This window comes from Diadema antillarum, unplaced genomic scaffold (genome assembly GCF_040938485.1).
Source record: "Diadema antillarum isolate AM-2024a unplaced genomic scaffold, OU_Dant_1.0 seq00001083_RagTag, whole genome shotgun sequence".
NCBI classification, from domain to species: Eukaryota; Metazoa; Echinodermata; class Echinoidea; order Diadematoida; family Diadematidae; genus Diadema; species Diadema antillarum.
The window spans coordinates 882,263-903,401 of NW_027271903.1; the positions used below are offsets into that span (position 1 = coordinate 882,263).

General features: G+C 38.0%; 1 protein-coding gene across 1 annotated transcript; it reads left to right on the forward strand.

The window, feature by feature from the left end:
- Window positions 1-1,795: 1,795 nt before the first annotated feature.
- On the forward strand, window positions 1,796-20,959 carry LOC139743449 (arrestin domain-containing protein 3-like). The gene is made up of 8 exons (XM_071653931.1): window positions 1,796-1,883; window positions 2,332-2,620; window positions 10,266-10,400; window positions 14,756-14,988; window positions 16,118-16,300; window positions 17,733-17,927; window positions 19,291-19,528; window positions 20,643-20,959. The coding sequence occupies exons 2-8, from the start codon at window positions 2,500-2,502 to the stop codon at window positions 20,957-20,959; spliced, it is 1,422 nt and encodes a 473-aa protein (XP_071510032.1). The 5' UTR covers window positions 1,796-1,883; window positions 2,332-2,499.
- The last annotated feature ends 180 nt before the right edge of the window (window positions 20,960-21,139 follow it).

A 21,139-nucleotide genomic window follows, 5' to 3' on the forward strand; every position in this document is an offset into this window, starting at 1 on the left:
AGTCTCTGTCAAATCAGTGGCGAGATATGGAGGGAAAAAAGGAATATAATAATGACTTTGAAGTAATTGACAACATATAAATAATGGCAATTTAGATATGTTGCTAAACGATTTATTTTCATCGATTCTTTTAAAACCAATTCCTAATCACTTTAAATGAAGACGAGTTGCCAAAACTCTTCATTTAGGTTTTTTTTTTGTAACTATCGTTATATACTATGTAAAGATAACACCTGAAATTCCATAGGAATATCTGCGCTAAACTAATGCTCGAATTCACAGTGTATTTCTGCGCTCAACTAACGCTCGAATTCATTGTTGAATTTCAGCGCAAAACTAAAGCTCGAATTCCCTGTGCATTTCTGCGCTCAACTAACGCTCGAATTCACAGTTGGATTTCAGCGCAAAACTAATGCTCGAATTCCCTGTGTATTTCTGCGCTCAACTAACGCTCGAATTGACAGTTGAATTTCAGCGCAAAACTAATGCTCGAATTCCCTGTGTATTTCTGCGCTGAACTAACGCTCGAATTCACAACTAAATTTCAGCGCAAAACTAATGCTCGAATTCCCTGTGTATTTCTGCGCTCAACTAACGCTCGAATTCACAGTTGAATTTCAGCGCAAAACTAATGCTCGAATTCCTTGTGTATTTCTGCTCTCAACTAACACTCGAATTCACAGCTGAATTTCAGCGCAAAACGAATGCTCGAATTCCGTATGTATTTCTGCGCTCAACTAACGCTCAAATTCCCGTTGGTTTTCTGCACTGAACTAAAGCTCGAATTCCCTGTGTATTTCTGCGCTCAACAAACGCTAGAATTTACGGTTGAATTTCAGCGCAAAACTAATGCTCGAAATCAAATTATTTCTTTGCGAAAGATATGTGCTGAAATTCCATGTAAATTAATGATATCACAAATTGGAATTAGTGATATCACAAAATGTATTTCTTGATATCAAGAATGTGAATTCGTGATATCTCGAATTGAATTCGTGATATCACGAATTGAATTTGTGATATCACTAATTCTATTTCGTGATATCAAAAATTGGTTTTACGTGATAAACCAATGGGTATTTGTGATATCAAAAATTGAATTTGTGATATCAGAAATTCGAATTTTTGATATCACGAAAGGGAATTCGTGATATCAGAAAATCTTTTTAAAAAGTAATATGGCTTGCCATATGTACAGCATCAAGCGCGCACATCGTCGGAAAACAAACCGCGCCCACCACCACTACCTTTCCCACAACAACCCGTACATACTAGTAGTACATTACCTTGTACGTATACGCAGAGCTAGTCTGGTTTCCAGACCCTTTGCCAACTGGACTCCGCGGCGACGAAGTCGCCGCCTTTGCCGAAGGCAAAGGCGCGAGAAAATCAACTTAAACTATACTAGTTTTCGACGTTGAGGGCGTCAATATCATGGATAGCGAAATAGTATGGGCAGAGGGTCTGGAAGCCAGACTAACGCAGAGCTGAGGTACAGATGCCAGCGCTCCCTATAGCTTCACGGTAAGCCCTCATAAATTGTTGAATAGACAGCTGATTGGAACTGTGACATAACACTGATTTGTCAAATCAAAAGATGTAATATCAGGGCCTTATTACTGGGCCATATACAGCTAAGTCACCGACTCCAGATCCAGAAGAGTATAATATAGGCACCTAGTACTCACTCGCAGTCAGTCAGTGATCGTGTCCTCCGGGTCGCGTCCGTAGCAGCAACCGCAAGCACCCGATACCCTTTGCAAGCGCCAGTGCTATCAGTAGGCCTACACCGGACGCGACGCTGTCAAATCCGAGGAATAAAAAATAATATGGTGACAGATAGATTAGGTTCCGTCCTACATAATGATATGAATTTTCTTCAGGTACGGTATCTCGAATATTGCTGCCACCAGGCAAGTCTATTACAAGTTTATACAGACACGTCGATCATGTTTTGATTTAGACCTGCTGAGTGTTGTGTTAATGACTTGTCATATCTCTGTCATCTGTACCCATCAACATTCAGAAATTTAACCATGTGCACATGCCTGTTGCTGCACACATTATTTTATATAAATGTCGACACATTGTTAACTTTCATCAAAGGCAGCATAGAGAAAAGAGCTTGTTTGAAACCTACATATATATCCAAGCAAATTACAGCGCAGTGTTCCTTGTCAAATTGAGTTGAGTTTATGTAGCAGGAGCAGCTCACAAAAGTGCATTATTGCACTATTAAAGGTTGAGTACTTTTGATAAAAGCATTGTCATAGTCTATACTGTGTCTTATCCTGACCTAGCTGTTGTGTGAACGGCTCTTCGCTTCTCAAGCTACAGGTTCTCAAAGTCGGCTGCGGAAACCACTCCCACTAGCCCGCGACCAGACGCCGTGCGGAGCACTTTATCAAAATAGCGACTGGGCTGTGTATAGATACACTCACATAAGATAGTAGCAGCTTTCCTATATTGGCATCTTGAATCACTGGATACCAAAGCAGAATGGGTAAACTGCAAGTCTTTGAAGTTCTTTTGGAAGGGAACTGTGACGTGTATAAACCTGGCGACATCATCCATGGCCAAGTGAGGATTGTGCTGTCAGGAGAAAAAGGAGACATCAGAGGTAAGTAATGAAACAATTATTCCATTTTGGGGGGACATTCTGGTAAGTTGTCTTTAGTTCTCTAGGACAATTAATTACCTCTGGACTATCCCCCCAGACCTTTCACTGAATCCTAACTCTAATTATGATCCTGAACCTAATCATAATCCTAACTGAAGCTTTCTAATCCTAACCCTAATCTTTACATTTACTCTATCACTGTATCACTAACCGATATTTAGGGGGGGGGGGGCATTGTTCTGATACTGGCATCTTTATGTCATTTTTCCAAAGACACATTTGTTAGTCCTTCTTTCCAATACATGTCCGACACGCCAATTTTTTTTGATGTGCACACTCTAAAATGTGAGTTGTCTGACATTCTTTCATTCTCTCTTTTTGAACCAAAAATGGTCCCTCTGTAGTCATCATCTGTATTTGTTTACATTGTTTGAATTTTCATATTGAATTATTTCCATCACTCCATACCCTGTCAACAATGCTTTTTACAGCTGTTCAATTACCATGTGATATTTGTTTGCCCTACGTCATGGTGATTCTTTTTGTCTGTTAGTAGGCATCTCGTGCCTGTTAACAGACAATACATTGCATGTGTGTACAGTTTACCATGGGATGGGTTCCTCAAATTAAGTGTCAGTGGCAGATGATGAACACTAAAATTTTTGTTGTATGCCAAATCATTTTCCCTAACTGGCCCATCGGTGACATTGATGAAAGGTGTAGACATGTTCGAATAAGCTTTACAATAAATGAAATATAAATCATTAGTCATAGATGAGCAGAGTGCTATCTGAGTTTCATCCATATCATGCCGGAAAAACTTATAAAATTGCAAAATTGTAGGCCTATTAGATGTTTTCATGACACAGAGATATGGAACATCTGCATATAATGTATCTAGAGCAGATTAGTCACTAATGATGTCATGGATCAAATTGCTCTCCTTTTTTTGTGCACAAAAATGTGTGCTTTTAAAAAAATATATTTGCTATGCCTTTGGTTGATGATATACGGCAGTTATAAACACACTCTTCCTTGCAGAGTCATCATTGCTTAAAGTCATTACAAGACTGAAAAGAGATCATTACCCAGTCTCATTGCTGAAATGCGTATCATTGGCTAAGATCCAGAAGGGTGAACACTACGTGTAATTACTAATAGTGTCAATCTTGAATATAATTTTCATTTTCATTTTCAGTAAAATGACCATGTCACAATTTAAACAAGAGCACTGTTTTACTGGGTATTTGGAACAATGCTTATAAATCGACCCACTGTTGATTAAATAGACTTTTCATATCATGAAAATTGGTTATTTGTTTAATTTATTTAAATGCTCAAATCTTAGAATGCGATAACACCCTTCTGGTTCTCAGCTGATGATATAAAAAATAGAAAATAGTAAAAAAAAACAAAAAAAAAATTGTGTTGACGTTTATAGTGTGAGACTTCTGAGGTAGTGACATTATCACCATCTCAAGTTTGTCCATTATGGTTGCTTCCAATATTGCCTTTCCAGGAAAATATATGAGGTACCGGTACATGTATATTTGATAAAACATGATATAAGAATGTGCAACCTTCACCATACATTCTAGCATCGTCTGATTGACCTACGGTGTTGTTTGTGTATATAGCCAATTTTAACATGAAACCTTAAATAGAAAATTCATTATATTGATTTCATGGTGATAAACCATCTTCCTTATCTAAGAACACTGACATGACTTACAAATGGATTTATAGGAAGGCATGAGATTATGTTTTTTTAATGTATTAATGCATGTACATTGTAGACAGTTTACATTTTGCAGTTTATCTCAAAGTTTCTTTTTATGCCTCCGTCACGAAGTGGTGCCGGAGGCATTATGTTTTCGGGTTGTCCGTCCGTCCGTCCGTCCGTCCGTCCGTCCGTCCGTCCGTCCTTCCGTCCGTCCGTAATGAATTTTGTGGACAAGGTAACTATCAAAACCTGTTGAGGTATCCTAATGAAACTTGGCATGTATGTGTATTAGGGGGTGAAGTTGTGCCTATCAACTTTTGGGTGCACATGCTAAAGGTCAAAAGGTCAAGGTCAAATACATAAAATTTCACTATTTCCACCATATCTATTGAATGCCTGAAGATATTTTCTTGAAACTTAGTGTATACATGTATTACCCAATTAAGATTCTCTGGTGAAAGTTTGGGTCATGAGGTCAAAGGTCAAAGGTCAAAACGTCAGGGTCAAATACATAAAATTTCACTATTTCCACCATATCTATTGAATGCCTGAAGATATTTTCTTGAAACTAAGTGTATACATGTATTACCCAATTAAGATTCTCTGGTGAAAGTTTGGGTCATGTGGTCAAAGGTCAAAGGTCAAAACGTCAGGGTCAAATACATAAAATTTCACTATTTCCACCATATCTATTGAATGATTGAAGATATTTTCTTGAAACTTAGTGTACACATGTATTACCCAATTAAGATTCTCTGGTGAAGGTTTGGGTCATGAGGTCAAAGGTCAAAAGTCAAAAGGTCAGGGTCAAATGCATGCAATTTCACTATTTCCACCATATCTATTGAATGCCTGAAGATATTTTCTTGAAACTTAGTGTATACATGTATTACCCAATTAAGATTCTCTGGTGAAAGTTTGGGTCACGAGGTCAAAGGTCAAAAGGTCAAGTAAAAATATTAAAACTTTTTTTTTCTCCGTACCTTGGAAAATTGTTCAAGGTATCGTCATGGAACATGGTATATACATGTACTGACTGGAATTGATTATCTAGAGAATGTAGGGTTCATGGGGTCAAAGGTCAGGGGTCAAAGGTCAAGTGCAACACTTCAAAATTTTACTATTTCCCTCATATTTATGCAATGCCAGCAGGGTTATTTTTTTTCACACTTGGTGTATGCATGTGTGACCTAATAGAAATTCTCTGGAAAGTTTTTTTTTCCTTCTTTTTTTTGCCTCAAAGGTCAAAAGGTCAAAGATCAAGTGAAAGTGCTCAACTAACTTTTTCCTCCATATCTCGGAAGTGGCTCAAGTTATCTTGAAACTTAGTACATATTATGCATGTTCTACCTGAAAGTGATTATCTTATGAATTTTAGGGTCAAGGGCCAGATGAAAATGGTAACAATTTACTATTCAATTCAGAAATTCACACCAATTCTCCACACCTGTACCTTGAAAATTACTCAATGCCTAAATGTATGAATGGGTCAAAGTCAAGTTAAAGTCCTTAAATCCCTAGATACATGGGTGAACATTCAACACATTTGTGACAAATTTGTTATTTCAATATTTTGCCAATTTTGTGAAAATGTAATTACACATTGTCCACATGTACTATCTAGACCTATTGGGAAAATCATGCATTATGGTGGAGGCATACCAGTCGCCAAAGCGACATTTCTAGTTTTTCTTGTGATCTGAAAATGGCTTGGTAATCGGTTATGAAAGTAGACAAATGCTAGTCATTCATAGATTGATGATAAATATTATGTTTTCAATGCAGTTTTATTCCAATATAACTATTTCTTGATAAGTTTTCTAGTGCTTTATTTTTATCCCATGAATATATAATATGTTTTTTTTTCCCAAAAAAACTAAACACCACAAATATATATAGTGCAAGTTTATGACAATGGTTGTGGTGTTGATTTATGGAAATTATATGCAATTGCTTCGCACAGTAGAATAACGGGCTGCAGCAACTTTAGCCTGTTTTGATGAGTAGTTTTGATTCATTGTAATATGCCACCAAAACCAAGTTTATGAAGCCAACAACCAGGTGTCAAAGTGTGCAGGAAACATCAAAGAATGATATCTGAAAAGAGATTTACAGTTTACCCCAAATCAAAATGGGACAAATTGTGAAGTCAGCCATTCCATTGTGACTCGCGTGACGGCGTGACATTTATACAAAATTTTAACTTGTTATGGTTGAGTACTTGAAAAATCTATTTTGCAGGCCTGTTTATTTTACATATATATTTCAATCAAGGTATGGACCCTGCACATTGGTTCATAGAAGTTTTTGATGTCAAGTCATTCTAGTAAGAGATACTTCACTTTTTTGCTGTGACTCGCATGACGCGACACTATTGAAGATTTCTGACCTTACTGTACTTGAGTGGATTTTCGTAAGAAAGTACTTGTCCTATGTACACAGAATTTTCTGGATTCAATTTTGAGACATTAGGCAATAAACATGCAAAATTTCATCAGGCCTTGACTTTTTCTTTCAACTCAATTGGCATATAAAAATGTGACTCGCGTGACACGTGAGTGTGACTCGCGTGACGAGTATCATTCAGGACCAAAAGTTCAGCCTACTATAATGATTTTATTGAGTAAAATGAGCCAAATGTTTAACCTAACATGTTATTTATGGGTAGTTTCATCACACATATCTTTAAAACAAAGAAATCATCTATTAAACTCCAATCTCTGATGGGATCATGGGAACTCATAGAACATTTAATACATAAAACATCCAGCAAAAATTCACTTGAACCTCTTTTTTCCCCTCGTCTAATCAAGAGTTCCAGGAAATCATTCTTTTTCAATGAATTTTCTTTTTCTTTCTTATTTACTATAATTGTATCAACAAGTCTTCTATTCAAAATGAATCAAATTCGAACTTCCTTTAGGTTAACTTGCGTATATTTGCTTATTGATTTATATGAATCCATTGAAGCTCTTTTCGAAGTTACTTTGATGCACAAAGAATCCTCACTTCTAATAATATGTAATGCTCACACATACTGATACCCTTTTTTGTTTATCTGCCATTACTGAGTCTGATGTGAAGAATGATCACCATGTTTTGCTTATTTTTTATAGTAAACTACATGATATATGAAGAGTTTGTTTACAAAAACCGATAAGTCCATCTTTGCCAAATGGAGATATTTGCAATTAAAGGTCAAGAAAAATAAAGAGAATAATAAGAAAATGTTTGCTTCTTTTGACCATAACTTCAAAAATATACCTTTACCGTATATGTAGTGACCAGTATATCATTTAAAAGGTATTAGTTTGTATTTTATGACAGAGACCGTACTTCAAAATCTTCAAAAATGGACTTACATGCAAATCGGTTTTTGCAAACAAACTCTTCATATACTATATTCAGTTTTCTTTGCCAAAGTGTTTTTCTGGAGTTTGAGATAGTTTGTCACTGCTTCTTGGAGACAGTTTTCATGCCTAGTTTGTTGGGGCCATTTTATTCATTTATTTTTTTTTTGAAAGACTCAATCTCTTCATTCATGAACTTTAACTAAGTCTACTATTGTTGACAAGATATGGCTGCTGTAATTTACATTAGATGTCTGATTCAGGCTACCATGGCTCTTTTATCCAGCCAGTGGAATATATTCCCCTTTTTCTCCAAGTGACTAAAAGGTAAATGTCACTTCTGACCACTTAGGAGGCTTGTGCCATAGATGCTGCGGGGATGCTTTCTGCTGAAGGCAGCTGCCACCATCAGCCAATTGACTTTTGGGCCTCGGGCCCAATGGTATTTATCCTCATTTCCACCATCACTATTACCATTATCGGATATATCACCACTGCTTCTCTGAGAAGTGAACCTTTTTGCGACAAGATATTTACTCTTTGAAGGTGATATATATATTGAAGTGATGATTAAGTTATGTGGTGCAGCTATACTCCAAAAATAGCAGGCAGGTACAAACCCTCAGAACAATTTTCAACTTCCCTTTGTTTGTGATGAAAGTTGTAGGAAGAGTTTTAAAAAAATACAGCAAGACAAAATTCCTCAGCAGTGGAGATTGAACGCAAGTTTTGATTTTTCACATAACCGCTGCTCTGCCGCTTCAGGCTTGCTCCACTGTCTGTGTCAACTGGATCTTTCTCATGACTTGTAGTGCTGAAATTCCACACTACATTGTAGGTCAATGTTGTGTTTCTCCATCAGCATACAAACTGTAGGTGGGACACTGATAACAAATCTATTTTGAATTGGCGTGCAGGATCATCTGACCATATTTTGACCAATTCACTTCACTGCTGACTGTTTACAGAAGCTCATCCACAAAAACTACAGTGTACAACATAATACTGTTTTGTCATGGTCTAAGCACACATCGTAGGCCTCATCATTGATGATGACATGCGATAATTTTCTCTTGGGGTCACATTATTGATGTATAGAGAGCTATTTGCACCTCATTCCAAATGGCAGATTAGACTTCATCTTAACTGGACCATGAATGATTATCAGCGAAGCCAATTTGGGGGACAGCAAAATTTGAGGGAAGATTTGAAGCCATTTTCTTGTCATCTTTATACAATGTACATATTTGTAACTTGCAGTTGCTGATTGTGGCCACTTTATGAAGCAATGTTCCAAGAACTTCACAGAAGTGGAGCTGACATACAGTACAAGTAGTTGTAATTTCCAAGAAGAGTTCCTGATGCATTATACATTTTTGTTGACGAGGCGGCCACCCACCTCCTACCATTTTTTGTACTGACCAACCAAACGGAAGTTGACAATCCAGTTAGCTATACGTTACTTATTATAATACTACTTATTTACCAATTAACATAAAACATTTACCTTTATTGGGAAAATTAAACATATTACATGATTTAGTTTCAACGCAGAATTTATTCAAAAGAATCTCAATCATTCTGGTCTTTAATTTTTTCAAACCTTTAAACTGTGACTCGAGTGACAACGCTAAGAATTCCTTGCGTGACTCGCGTGGCACAATTGTTCTGGTGTTTTTTACAATGAAGGGGCTTACATATAATGGAAACCTTATTTTCTGGCATGATTGAGGACTCTATAATCCTCATTATTTATCAGCTACATTTCATACAGTCTACTAATTTTTAAGCAATCTAAAATATGGACTTATTTGTGTGACTCGCGTGACACATTTCAAGGTTGTTTTCAATCGAAAGTATTGCCAAGCTCATTACATATCATAAATGGAAAAAACAACTTGATATGGTAAAATGGGTATAAAATGAGACCTTATGTGAAAAAATTATCTATAGACAAAAGAACATGCCTTAAATAGTGAAATTAAAAAAAAGTACCAAAGAGGCATCATTTTTGTAGTAAATATGATCTTTGTTCTGGGAGGTGTAACTCGGCTGTTAGAAAGTGAAAAGCAGTGAAAAATTGGATTTACACCCTTTGAACATATACCTACCCAAATATGAATACTCTTTCTAAATTGCTTGAACTTGAAATTTTAAGGTGCTGGTGTCTAGTTACATGGAATGGTTGGGCTGTAGATATTCATGCCGGTGGTATGAAACCTGGCACGATATGCACTATCCATCGAGACACTTACATGATCGAACTCTTCAATTCAGAAACGGGATAATTTAAACTGCATTCAAATCAAGTTTAAAAAAAAAAATTACCGAAGTGTCATCTTTTACAAAGGAAATTCTAGTACATCATATTCTGTTTTGGTGGTTGAACAATGTTATGTTAGAAATACTGGCATTGAAATCGTCACATTATTGGTTTGATTTTTCTCAAATCAACACTCAGCTGTGTCTTCCATAAACGACTTCCCTTCCGAGTAACTTCCCCCGTAGCAAAAAAGTGCATTGTTTTCTTTTACCACATGGAGTGTGATATGTTCTTTGACCCTTCTAACAGGAATCAAGGTGGTATGTAAGGGCAAGTCTTACACTCACTGGTCTGAGAGCAGAGGTTCAGGGGAGCACAGAAGAACTATTCATTACAGCTGGAAAATTCCATACTTCAAGCAGGAGATCATTCTGCGAGGTGAAGGTACGTCTGCCAGAGCTGATGAAAATGCAGCTCTCAAAATTTATGCTAGTGCACATTTAACATACAAAGTCTGAAATACCGTAAAAGCTGATTTCTGTAAAAGTGGATATTTTGGCACAACTAATTTTTTGCGCTTGGGCGGGTTAGAAGAGTTTCGCATGTTTTTAATTGGGTGGAATCAAGACATCAACTACTGGAACATATGGCACGCAGAAATATTTGCATGCCTTTATTTTCACGCTAGTTTGTGGTGGCATGAAATGCGCGAAAATTTCAACACCGTGGAAATTTCCACTTTTACAGTAGTTACACCGAGGTTATTGTAAGTGGACTATTACCCTAGTGCATTTTTGCGGTCCAACAGTGATTTGTGAAATTCACAAAAATTTTGCCCTTGCTAGAATAACATTTTATACAGTAGCATATATTGTTCATTGATCTTTTCTAGTAACATTTTTCGCCATTTACAAGTAAAGTTTGATGTATACTCATGACAAATATCAGATTATCAATGCTAAGTACTGCTAACTGATTAGTCTTTTAATCCGAAAACTATTTGTTCTTTTGTGTGGACTCAACTTGAAATATTTTTAAACTATTGCGATCCGCATCACAGTGCAATAAAGCACTTCATCTGGATTTGTTTGGAAACCCTCATGATTATTTACCTTGCGCCATCTGTGTAAACAGCACACACACACACACACACACACACTCATGCACACGCAGACACACACATACACACAATCAAGTTTTTTAATCCTGTGATGCAATGTACCATATAAGGTCCGCACACTACAGTGCCCGGAATGGCACTCCATTCAGTGTTTTGGCATGCACATTTTGGATACTGGTATTGAAAGTGCTTCACATGCCGCCGAATTAGGTTTCTGGTCACATGTAAGTGTAAACAGTGGAACTGACATGAATTTTTGCATCATGATGCAAAAATTAATCAGTCTTGAGTCTTGTGTGTGAATGGGCCTATTCAAATATTGAGGTTTGATAACTACTCAAAAAATGACACATCCTTATCAGTCTCTCTATGAATATTATATGTCAGTGTGTTGTGTTCAATACAAATATAAATATGCTTTGTATATAAGTGGCGTAACCCACAATTTAGAGTGATGCTCCATCTGTTGCACCCTAAGCCCCTCTATAAATACTATAAAAAAACCACCCTAGTTTATGTGAAGAGAGTCTTGCTTGAGTTGTCAACACATAGCAAATGTTATCCCCCGCCCCCCCCCCCCCCCCCCCCCACGGCATCATGGCATTTGTCTCTTTGTAATTCATTGTGTAGATTGGTACTACGGTTGACATACAAATGTATTTAGCCAGTAGGCCTTGCATGCTGTGTACTACAAAGAACCAGTAGGCCTTGCTGTGTACTGCAAACAAGCAGGGGGCAAAAATTTATGGGCTGCATGTATTATGTAAATAATTGAAACCATGAAACTAGATTTAGGAGAATAGTGAATCACATGCAATCAGAGTGTCATCATGTCTATTTTTAGCATGAAGCTAGAAAACGGACTTACGAGAGAGAGAGATAGTGATATTAAGAACAGCCTAAGGTCAAAGCATTTATGCTATCATATCATTGGCATGAATATTACTCCTTATGTGTTTGCTGTGTGTTGTGTGTGTGTGTGTGTGTGTGTGCATGTGCATATGTGCATTTGTATAATGGGGGGAGGGGCAATCAGATTTTGACACAATCTTCCTTTTTATACCCCCGCCAAACGAAGTTTGAAGGGGGTATATAGGAATCAGCGGACGGTCGGGCGGTCGGGCGGTCGGGCGGTCGGTCGGGCGGTCGGTCCGTTGCAAATCTTGCGTCGCGAACTACTTCCTCAGTTTTCAACCGATTCCCATAAAACTTGGCACAGATGTGTGCCTTGGGTTGTAGATGTGCAAGACGTATTTTTTGACAGTACCCAAAAGTACGTTGCCATGGTAACGGCATATTATGGGCAAAAATGGGTACAAATCTTGCGTCGCGAACTACTTCCTCAGTTTTCAACCGATTCCCATAAAACTTGGCACAGATGTGTGCCTTGGGTTGTAGATGTGCAAGACGTATTTTTTGACAGTACCCAAAAGTACGTTGCCATGGTAACGGCATATTATGGGCAAAAATGGGTACAAATATTGCGTCGCGAACTCCTCCCACAGTTTTTGATCAATTTTTATGAAATTAGGTACAGATGTTCATCTGAATATGTTAATGTGCAAGACACATATTTCCGGAGTGGAAGAAGTGCGTTGCCATGGTAACGGCATGTTATTGGTAAAATATAGGGCAAAATGCTTCATGGCAAAACTGCTTCATCAGTGTTCTTCCAATTCTCATGGAATTCATATTGAATGTTTGTCTTAGGATATAGGTCAGCATGACACATTTCTTGACAGTGACAAAAAGTATGTTGCCATGGTAACAGCTCACATATTATGAGCCAAAATGATGGAAAATTTTGTGTTGCAAACTACTTCCTCAGTTTTTGCCCAATTTCCATGAAACTTGGTACAGATGTGTGCCTTTGGTTGTAGATGTGCAAGACGCATTTTTCGACAGTACCCGAAAGTACGTTGCCATGGTAACGGCATATTAATGGCAGAAGATCAAGGAAAGATCTTGCGGATTTAACTACTTCCTCTTTTTTTTTGACCAAAGCTTATGAAATGTTGTTTTGACCAAAGCTTATGAAATGTTGTTTGGCGGGGGTATAACCAGTCACTGTAGCGACATTTCTAGTTCGTTGTTGAGATAAGTCTAAATATAAACATGATGCGTTCTTTCTGTAAAAGCACAGTAAGTTTCCAATTCAAAAAGCTAGTTTGAATAAAATCCAAGGTTTAGATTTATCATTGTTGGTTTATGGACTGAAACATTCACGTAATAGTTATACCTTGCATCTGCGTGTCAGCACAAATTCACTACTGGATAAGCCCTGAATCTGTTGACAGTGTATAATGTGTGATTAGCCATGAGTATGTAATGCAGTGAAAATATGCATTATTCATGGACTAAATTTAAAATACCTTTGTTGAATTATTTCCTGAATGTTTGTACATTATTTTGATTATGGAACATTGGCCTCCCTCATGCCACCATAGCAGTCAGTATTTGCACTTGTACTCTGAATGAACTATCTCCTACTCTTCAAATACTATAATTCATCATCATATTCCTGAAATAAACCAGTGTGTGTGTGTGTGTCTGTCTCTATATTTGAGTTAGATATTTGATATTGTGCGGCTTACTTGAATGGAATAACTGTTAAATGGAAATTCCTCTTTGTAAATTGTATGGACTTTTCCAGCATGTTGTCTTTTGAATATGTTGCACCTATGGACTTGGAATATATGGGAATGCAACTTTTATGCTACAATAATATTCCAGATTGAGGAACCTGAGACTTCAAAAGATTGTTTGACAAAGAGCCATTAAGCTCTATTATTTATCAATAATAACAAATGTGGAAAACAGCGTATGAATGACAAAGGTACATTTCTACATTTGACTGAGACCAAAATATTCCAGATTAAGGAACCTGAGAGTTTTGAAAATCATTTGACAAAGAACCACTAAGTTCTGTTATTTATAATTGCAAATGTGGAAAACAGCCTATATGATTGACAAATGTACAATTCTACATTTCTGACTGAGACCAAAATATTCCAGATTAAGGAACCTGAGAGTTTTGAAAATCATTTGACAAAGAACCTGTAAGTTCTGTTATTTATAATTGCAAATGTGGAAAACAGCCTATGATTGACAAATGTACAATTCTACATTTCTGACTTAGACCAAAATATTCCAGATTAAGGAACCTGAGAGTTTTAAAAATCATTTGATGAAGAGCCACCAAGTTTTATTATCTATAATAGAAAATGTGGAAAACAGCCTATGAGTGGCAAATGGACACATTGTACAATTCTGCATTTCTTACTGAAATACAAAAATATTCCAGATTTAGGAATCTGAGAGTTATCAAAATTATCTGATAAAGAGTGAGTATGGAAATTCTACTAATGTGTATAGCTGTTATCTTTGCAAGGGTTTAATTTTCACGAATTTAGCCAATCACAGTTGGACCGTGAATTTAACAACACACAAAAATGTCGCCATGCGTTAGGCCAATGAATCGGGCATTTACAATAGCTTCGGTGTCAATTTGCGAAAACAACATCTCGGAAAATGTCTGGCATCTCCTCATTCGTGGAAATATCTGTCCGCGAAAGTAATAGCTTATCCGATATTCATCAGAGCAAATGGGAAAAACAGCCTGTAGGTGACAAACATTAAATTCTGCAATGTAATTCTGACTTTTTGTGCCCTCTTGTAGGCAAGAATAACAAGGCAGCTAGTAGGATGAAACTCCCCATGGGGGATCACCGCTTCCCTTTCCAGTTCCAGCTGCCGATGCAGTCCATGCCGCCGCCCTTCGAGGGCACGGTGGGCTATGTTCGTTACTACATCAAGACGACCATCGACAGGCCGTGGAAGTTTGACCACAAGGTTCACCGCTTCTTTAGCATCTGGACGGTCAAGGATCTGAACCTGATGCCAAACATACTGGTAAGGGGGTACTGTAGGATCTTGGGATGATGTATACTTCAAGCATGTGAGATTAAAATGTTGCAAGACTGGAAACTACGAACAACAGCAAACAGGTGCACAACTAAAGGAGACAGAATCACGCTGAAATTTCAGGGACTCTTTAAGTAAGGTCTTTGTAATGCTACATGTATACCTAGTCCAATCCTGTGTTTATTGAGTGTTTGCGTCTTCAACTCGTATTATGGTAATCGTGTGAATGTCTCTTACGGAATATATTTTCATCATTTGAACAATTCACTTGAATCAAAGTAGAATGACCAAGGTACAGTCAAACCTGCTGTAGTAGCCACCTGTCTATAGCAGCCACCTGCCACATACGACTACTAAAGCAAATCCCTCCCAGAAGAAAAGCCATAAGTCCCTGTATATAGCAGCTACCTGTCTATAATGGCCACTTTTTCTGTCTCCCTTGGGTGGCCCCTATAGACAGGTTTGACTGCTGTTCTTATCTTTACCCATTTTCATAGTGTCCCTAGTGATTTTGAGAATGGATAGATGTACATGTATTTTGATCAGAATTTTTTTATTGTCATTTTTATCTGTCACTTTCTTGCCTTTCCTTCTCCCTTTCTTATCTTCCTCTATCTGTCTCTCTGTTTTTATATGTTGTTCCCTCAACTGCTAAGTCTTTGTCATGCTGATTACAGCTACAACTCAGTACTCTTGATTTGCCTTACTGGTACCTTGATTGATTCATTTTATATCATTTCCTTCTCTCTCACCCTTGCACAACAAACCCCACCCTCATCCAACCCTCTCCACCCTCATCCAACCCTCCCCTCCCTCATCCAACCCTCCCCTCCCTCATCTAACCCTCCCCTCCCTCATCTAACCCTCCCCTCCCTCATCCAACCCTCCCCACCCTCATGCAACCCTCCCCTCCCTCATCTAACCCTCTCTACCCTCAACCAATCCACCCCACTCTCACCCAACCCAACCTCGCTCAACCCATGCCACCCTCGCCCAATCCACTCCCACTTTCACGCACCCCATCCCACCCCACAAACCCATCCCACCCCACCCTCACCCACTCTCAACCACCCCATCCCACCCCACCCTCACCCAACCCACCCACCAACCCTTCCAGAACAGGCCAGGTGCAGTGTCAGAGAAGACAGTCTGCTGCCTGTGCTGTGAGTCTGGTCCCATCCGGATCGAGGCATACCTGGACAAGTCAGGGTACGCTCCGGGCGAGTCCATTCTCATCACCATGAACCTTAACAACCAGACAGGCAGGGACATCATCTCTCTTAAAGCTGCACTCATACAGGTTGGCTAAACTTTCCATTGGTAGCACCTTTTCTTTTAAAGGGGAAATCTTGGCCAGTTAAGAATTAGTCTGAAAAGAGAAAGTAGAATTTCATATAAGCACAACAGTGAAAATTTGATCAAATTGGGATGAAGTTTAGGGAAGTTGTGAAATTGTGAAATTTTGCAAATTTTGCAAATTTTGTATATTTTGCAAAACAATTCTAAACTGTTGATATAACTATGCAAATGAGTGTGCTGATGATGTCATCACCCTCACAATTTTCCCTTTATCGTGTTAAAAAAAACTGACGAAAGTGCAATTTTTCTGCTATAAAAGTGTAGAACATAATGTTATTCCGGGTGTATACCTTTGAAATAATGATCAGTCAGATGTATTAGGACTTGAGACTGAGGCATAATTGCATTTGAACAAAAAAAAAAAGTGGATTTTACAAGATTTTGTGTACAAACTATATGGTAAGTTGTGAAGCGATGACATCATCAACCCTCTCATTTGCATATTCGCATTGACCATTCAGGAACTGTTTTGGGAAAAGTAGCAAAACTTCAGTTTCATAACCTCATTATTTGATCCAAGTTTTAATCAAATTTTTGCTGTTGTGCTTATCAAATCCGAACCCTTTCTTATCAGACTAGCTTTTAACTGTTCCATAATTTCCTTGTAGAGACTTTTAACCTGATGTTGTGCTCATGATAGAAAATGAAAACTATCCACGAGTCACAAGCCAAATGATGTTATTTAGTTTCCATATTTGTCCTTGCAAGTGACATTTGGAAAAGTTTCCTAGAGGATTTGGTAAGTTATACCTCTCATTATATAGACAAACATATGGTCCTCAGTATGGTTGAGTACCACTTGAAAAATGATCCTACCCAGATAATCATCCCTATTAAAGACCATTATTCCATATACCTTCAGACAGCAACTCTCAACACCACATTACAGCTTAATTCCCTCAGAATATATCAGGTGGAAACACCCACCAGCAAAATTAATACCCTACTCCTAATGCAAAACCAATACCCTTCTACTGGTAGATGTGCCAAAGCAAGTGTGTGTGGTTTGATTTTGTTACCATCAGGGTTAGAGCTGTTTTTTCTTTTTCTTCTTTGTTTATGTTTTGTTGTTGTTGGTGGTTTTTTTTTTTTTTTTTTTTTTTTGGGGGGGGGGGGAGGTGGTAAGATTGTACATTTGAAGTGAGTCATTGATTTGCAATATTACATCGCAATGGAAAGTATCAATGGCTAGCATCATGATTACTGGAAAAAGCTGAAGAACTTTTACCACTTAGATGATGAAAGAAAACCTTTTCTTTCCAGTATCTGAAGATGTTATAACATTTGGATTTTTAGTCCTAATTCAATTCCTTTGTAGGTAATGTTAAACTTTGTATTAGTCTCCCTGATGTGATTTATGTTGTGTGAGACAGTATGCAGAATACAAGGCCAAGCATGGCGGAAGCACTCACAAACGCCACAGCAGCAAACGAGTAGCTGAGCTCCTGTTCCAGGACTTCAATAATCAGGACGTTCTCAACTATGTGGACAGACCGATGCTGATCCCACCCATACCTCCAAACAACTTTGACAACTGTCCAAACATCAGTGTTGTCTACAAAGTCAAGGTAAGAGAGAAAAACTATGAAAAGCTAGCCTTTCCCTTCTCTTCCTGTCCATTCCTAAGGCAGGGCTCGACACTAATGGTGGCCCAGTGGCCCGGGGCCACCAAAAATGAAAGTCGGGCCACCAAATTTTAAAAAAGGGCAAATTTGGTGGCCCGCCTCGGGCCACCAAATATTTTTGAAAAGTACTTGTATGTCAATAAATTTGTAACTTTTTAGCAGTTCAATTTGTTTAAAGCATGGATGAAAAGGACTGAATGAGTGCCTGAGAGTAAGTGTTGAGAGTTTATTTATGAGTAGATATGTTTAACTTCCCAGTCTTGTTATGATAAAATTTAAATATCTGACTCATTAAAAAAAACATAACTTTTAATGTTTTTTATTGGATTTTTCCATAGTTTCCATAGATTAATAATATTAATGATGATGATGATGATGATAATAATGATCATGATGATAATTATCATAATGACGATAATAATGATGATGATGATGATGATAATAATAATAATAATAATAATAATAATAATAATGATAATAATAATAATAATAATAATAATAATAATAATAATAATAATAATAATAATAATAATAGTAATAATAATGATAATGATAATGATGATGATAATAATGATAATATTGATGATAATGATAATAATAATAATGTCTTTTCATAGCCTCCTTTGACTATGTTGCACATTAAGTAAAATCTCTGTCTATTGTAATAGTTCCCCATCGCTTTGTACAAATGTTGGCCAGACTACTCACTTACCAAAACAACTTTTGGCACAGATTTAACACAACACATGCCAATAGCTTGCTGTTATTGTATTGTGCATTCGAAAAATCAATTAAAGCAGACACATGGTAATCAGTTTAGCTACCTGGTTTTTTTAAAATCAAAAATAAATGAGATGTCTTGAAAGAGACTTCATGCCATGCCAATGCTGGAATTAAGTATTGCTTAAAATATACTAGCCTCTGATGAAGAATGTTACTCGAGGTGTCTATTTATACCCATGCAATGACTGTAGAAATCTCATCACCTTTACTCTTTATGTTATCTCAACTTGCCTTCCTAATAGTCCAATAGAAAATGCAATTTTCAAGTTGACTTTAGCAGATAGAGTAAAATCAGACAAATGCAAAGGTAAATGTTTAATGGAAATGAGACCTAAACAAAGGTTAATGAAGTTTTAAAATGTAACTTGTTTTGATTAAGTAGTGATATTATTGTCACAACCACGCATACTTATCAACTTAAGATAGCAGAAGATGAGGGTCTTACCAGCTTTGTAAAAAAATGCAGATTCATCCTTTTTGTAAAGGGTTGTTTGAAGAAAGGTTTCTTTCTTTTTTCATGCAGTTTGAAGTGGACGTTTCTGGGACACCCATTGATCTCAAGTTGGAGCTGCCCATCATAATTGGCACAGTGCCAGCAATGCCCCACGTGATCGCGGCCCAACAGCAGGGCTCACCCTACGGAGCCCAGGCCCCGCCCCAGCAAGCCATGTACCCCCCTCAGGGACCTCCCCAACAACTTGCTACCTACGCCCCTCCGCCGGGATACCAAGCGCCACCACAGAACCAACCTCAACCCACATGTGAGATCATAATTTTGCTTTCATGCCTCTAAGTGCCCCAAAGGGTGGTGGAGGCATCATGTTTTCTGGTTGTCTGTCTGTCTGCCTGTCTGTCCGTCTGTTAACTTGTCCCACATCTTGTTTTCTGAACTAAAGAGTAAACTTGACTAGAAAGGGATTTTTATGGAACCTGGCTCATATTTGCTACATGAGGTGTAAATGCACTGAATAAATTTTTTGCAAAATATCTCAAGGTCAAAGGTCACTGTTCTTGCTGTAGTTGTTGTTATTTGATGATACCATGGAGAAACCAGCAACCACTGTAGTCCTATACCTTGGTTTAACCTCACACAAACTATGACGCATTTACAATGCAGCCAACATTCAAGTCAGACACACTTCTACCAAAAAACTGCTCACAATGCTACACTCACACTATGATCAACACCACAAACACAAGAAATCAGTAGTCTACAAAATTCCTTGTAAATATAGGAAGGTCTACATACGAGATAAAGGCAGATCACTCAAAATCAGACTCAGAAAACGCAAAACATGCACAATAACATGATCACAGCATAGACTAGGAAATTATACAATTCGTCAGACCCTCACAAATTTGTTTGTGACATTTTTTTCTTCTTCTTTTTTGTGTGTATGCTTAAATACACAGTTGTATGCAGCACGTTAAGTAGATAATGACATTAAATCAATAGGAAAATATAACAATATGGTAAAGGCTAGAATACCAAGAAGAAATTAAATGAATGTTACCAGATCTAGGTGTTTCTATACAAGAAGATTAGTATGTAAGTTCTTCAGTTGTCAAAATGTGTTATATGTGTATACATATTTAGATTTGTTGTGTGTGTGTGTGTGTGTGTGTGTGTGTGTGTGAGTGTGTGTGTGCATGTGTGTGTGTGTGTGTGTGTGTGTTTGCATGCATGTGTGTGAGTGTGTGTGTGTGTGCGTGCATGTGTGTGTGTGTGTGTGTGTGTGTGTGTGCGCGCAAATTTATAGTAGTGTTGATCAATTTTTACTAAGCTGGAAATAAACCGTGATATCAATGAATGCAACGGAGAGCATATTCCTCTAACAAATTTAAGGTTTGTATTGTTTTGTTTTGCTCAAATAGCTCCATACCTGCCACCACCTTCATACGAGGTTGCAATGGAGGGTTTCCAGCAAATAGAGGGCAAGAAGGGTTCCTTTGGCACCACAACGTATGCACCGCGGTACCCATACTACCACCCTGACGCCATGAACCAGAGTGTGGGACAAGCAGCTGGCACCAGCGGTCAGGGTCAGGCACCCGTCATGATGCAGCCCCAACCACAGCAACAGGGGGCCAGCTATGCCCCCTACCAGCAACAGGGAACCAGCTACACCCCCTACCAGCAGCAGCCAGTCTCGCCCGATGAAGTGCACATGAAAACTTATCCTGCAATGTGAGAGGCAAGTTGAAAGTTTGTCTGCCCGGTTTCACAGAGAGGTTTGTCCCTTGTGGTGGTAGTGGTATGGGCTTCAGACTTGCAGCTGGAAGATACTGGGTTCAAATCCAGCCAGGCATATACATCTCTGGATGAGTTGTTCTACGCGCTATGTACCTCTTGACCCATGTGTGTAAGAGGA

What these genes read in the sequence shown, in the direction of transcription:
- LOC139743449 (XM_071653931.1), top strand. Translation starts at nt 2,500, where the DNA reads ATGGGTAAACTGCAAGTCTTTGAAGTTCTTTTGGAAGGGAACTGTGAC. An exon ending in AGAAAAAGGAGACATCAGAG is followed by an intron (nt 2,621 to 10,265) that starts GTAAGTAATGAA and finishes CCCTTCTAACAG; the next exon opens with GAATCAAGGTGGTATGTAAG. An exon ending in GTGTTGTCTACAAAGTCAAG is followed by an intron (nt 17,928 to 19,290) that starts GTAAGAGAGAAA and finishes TTTTTCATGCAG; the next exon opens with TTTGAAGTGGACGTTTCTGG.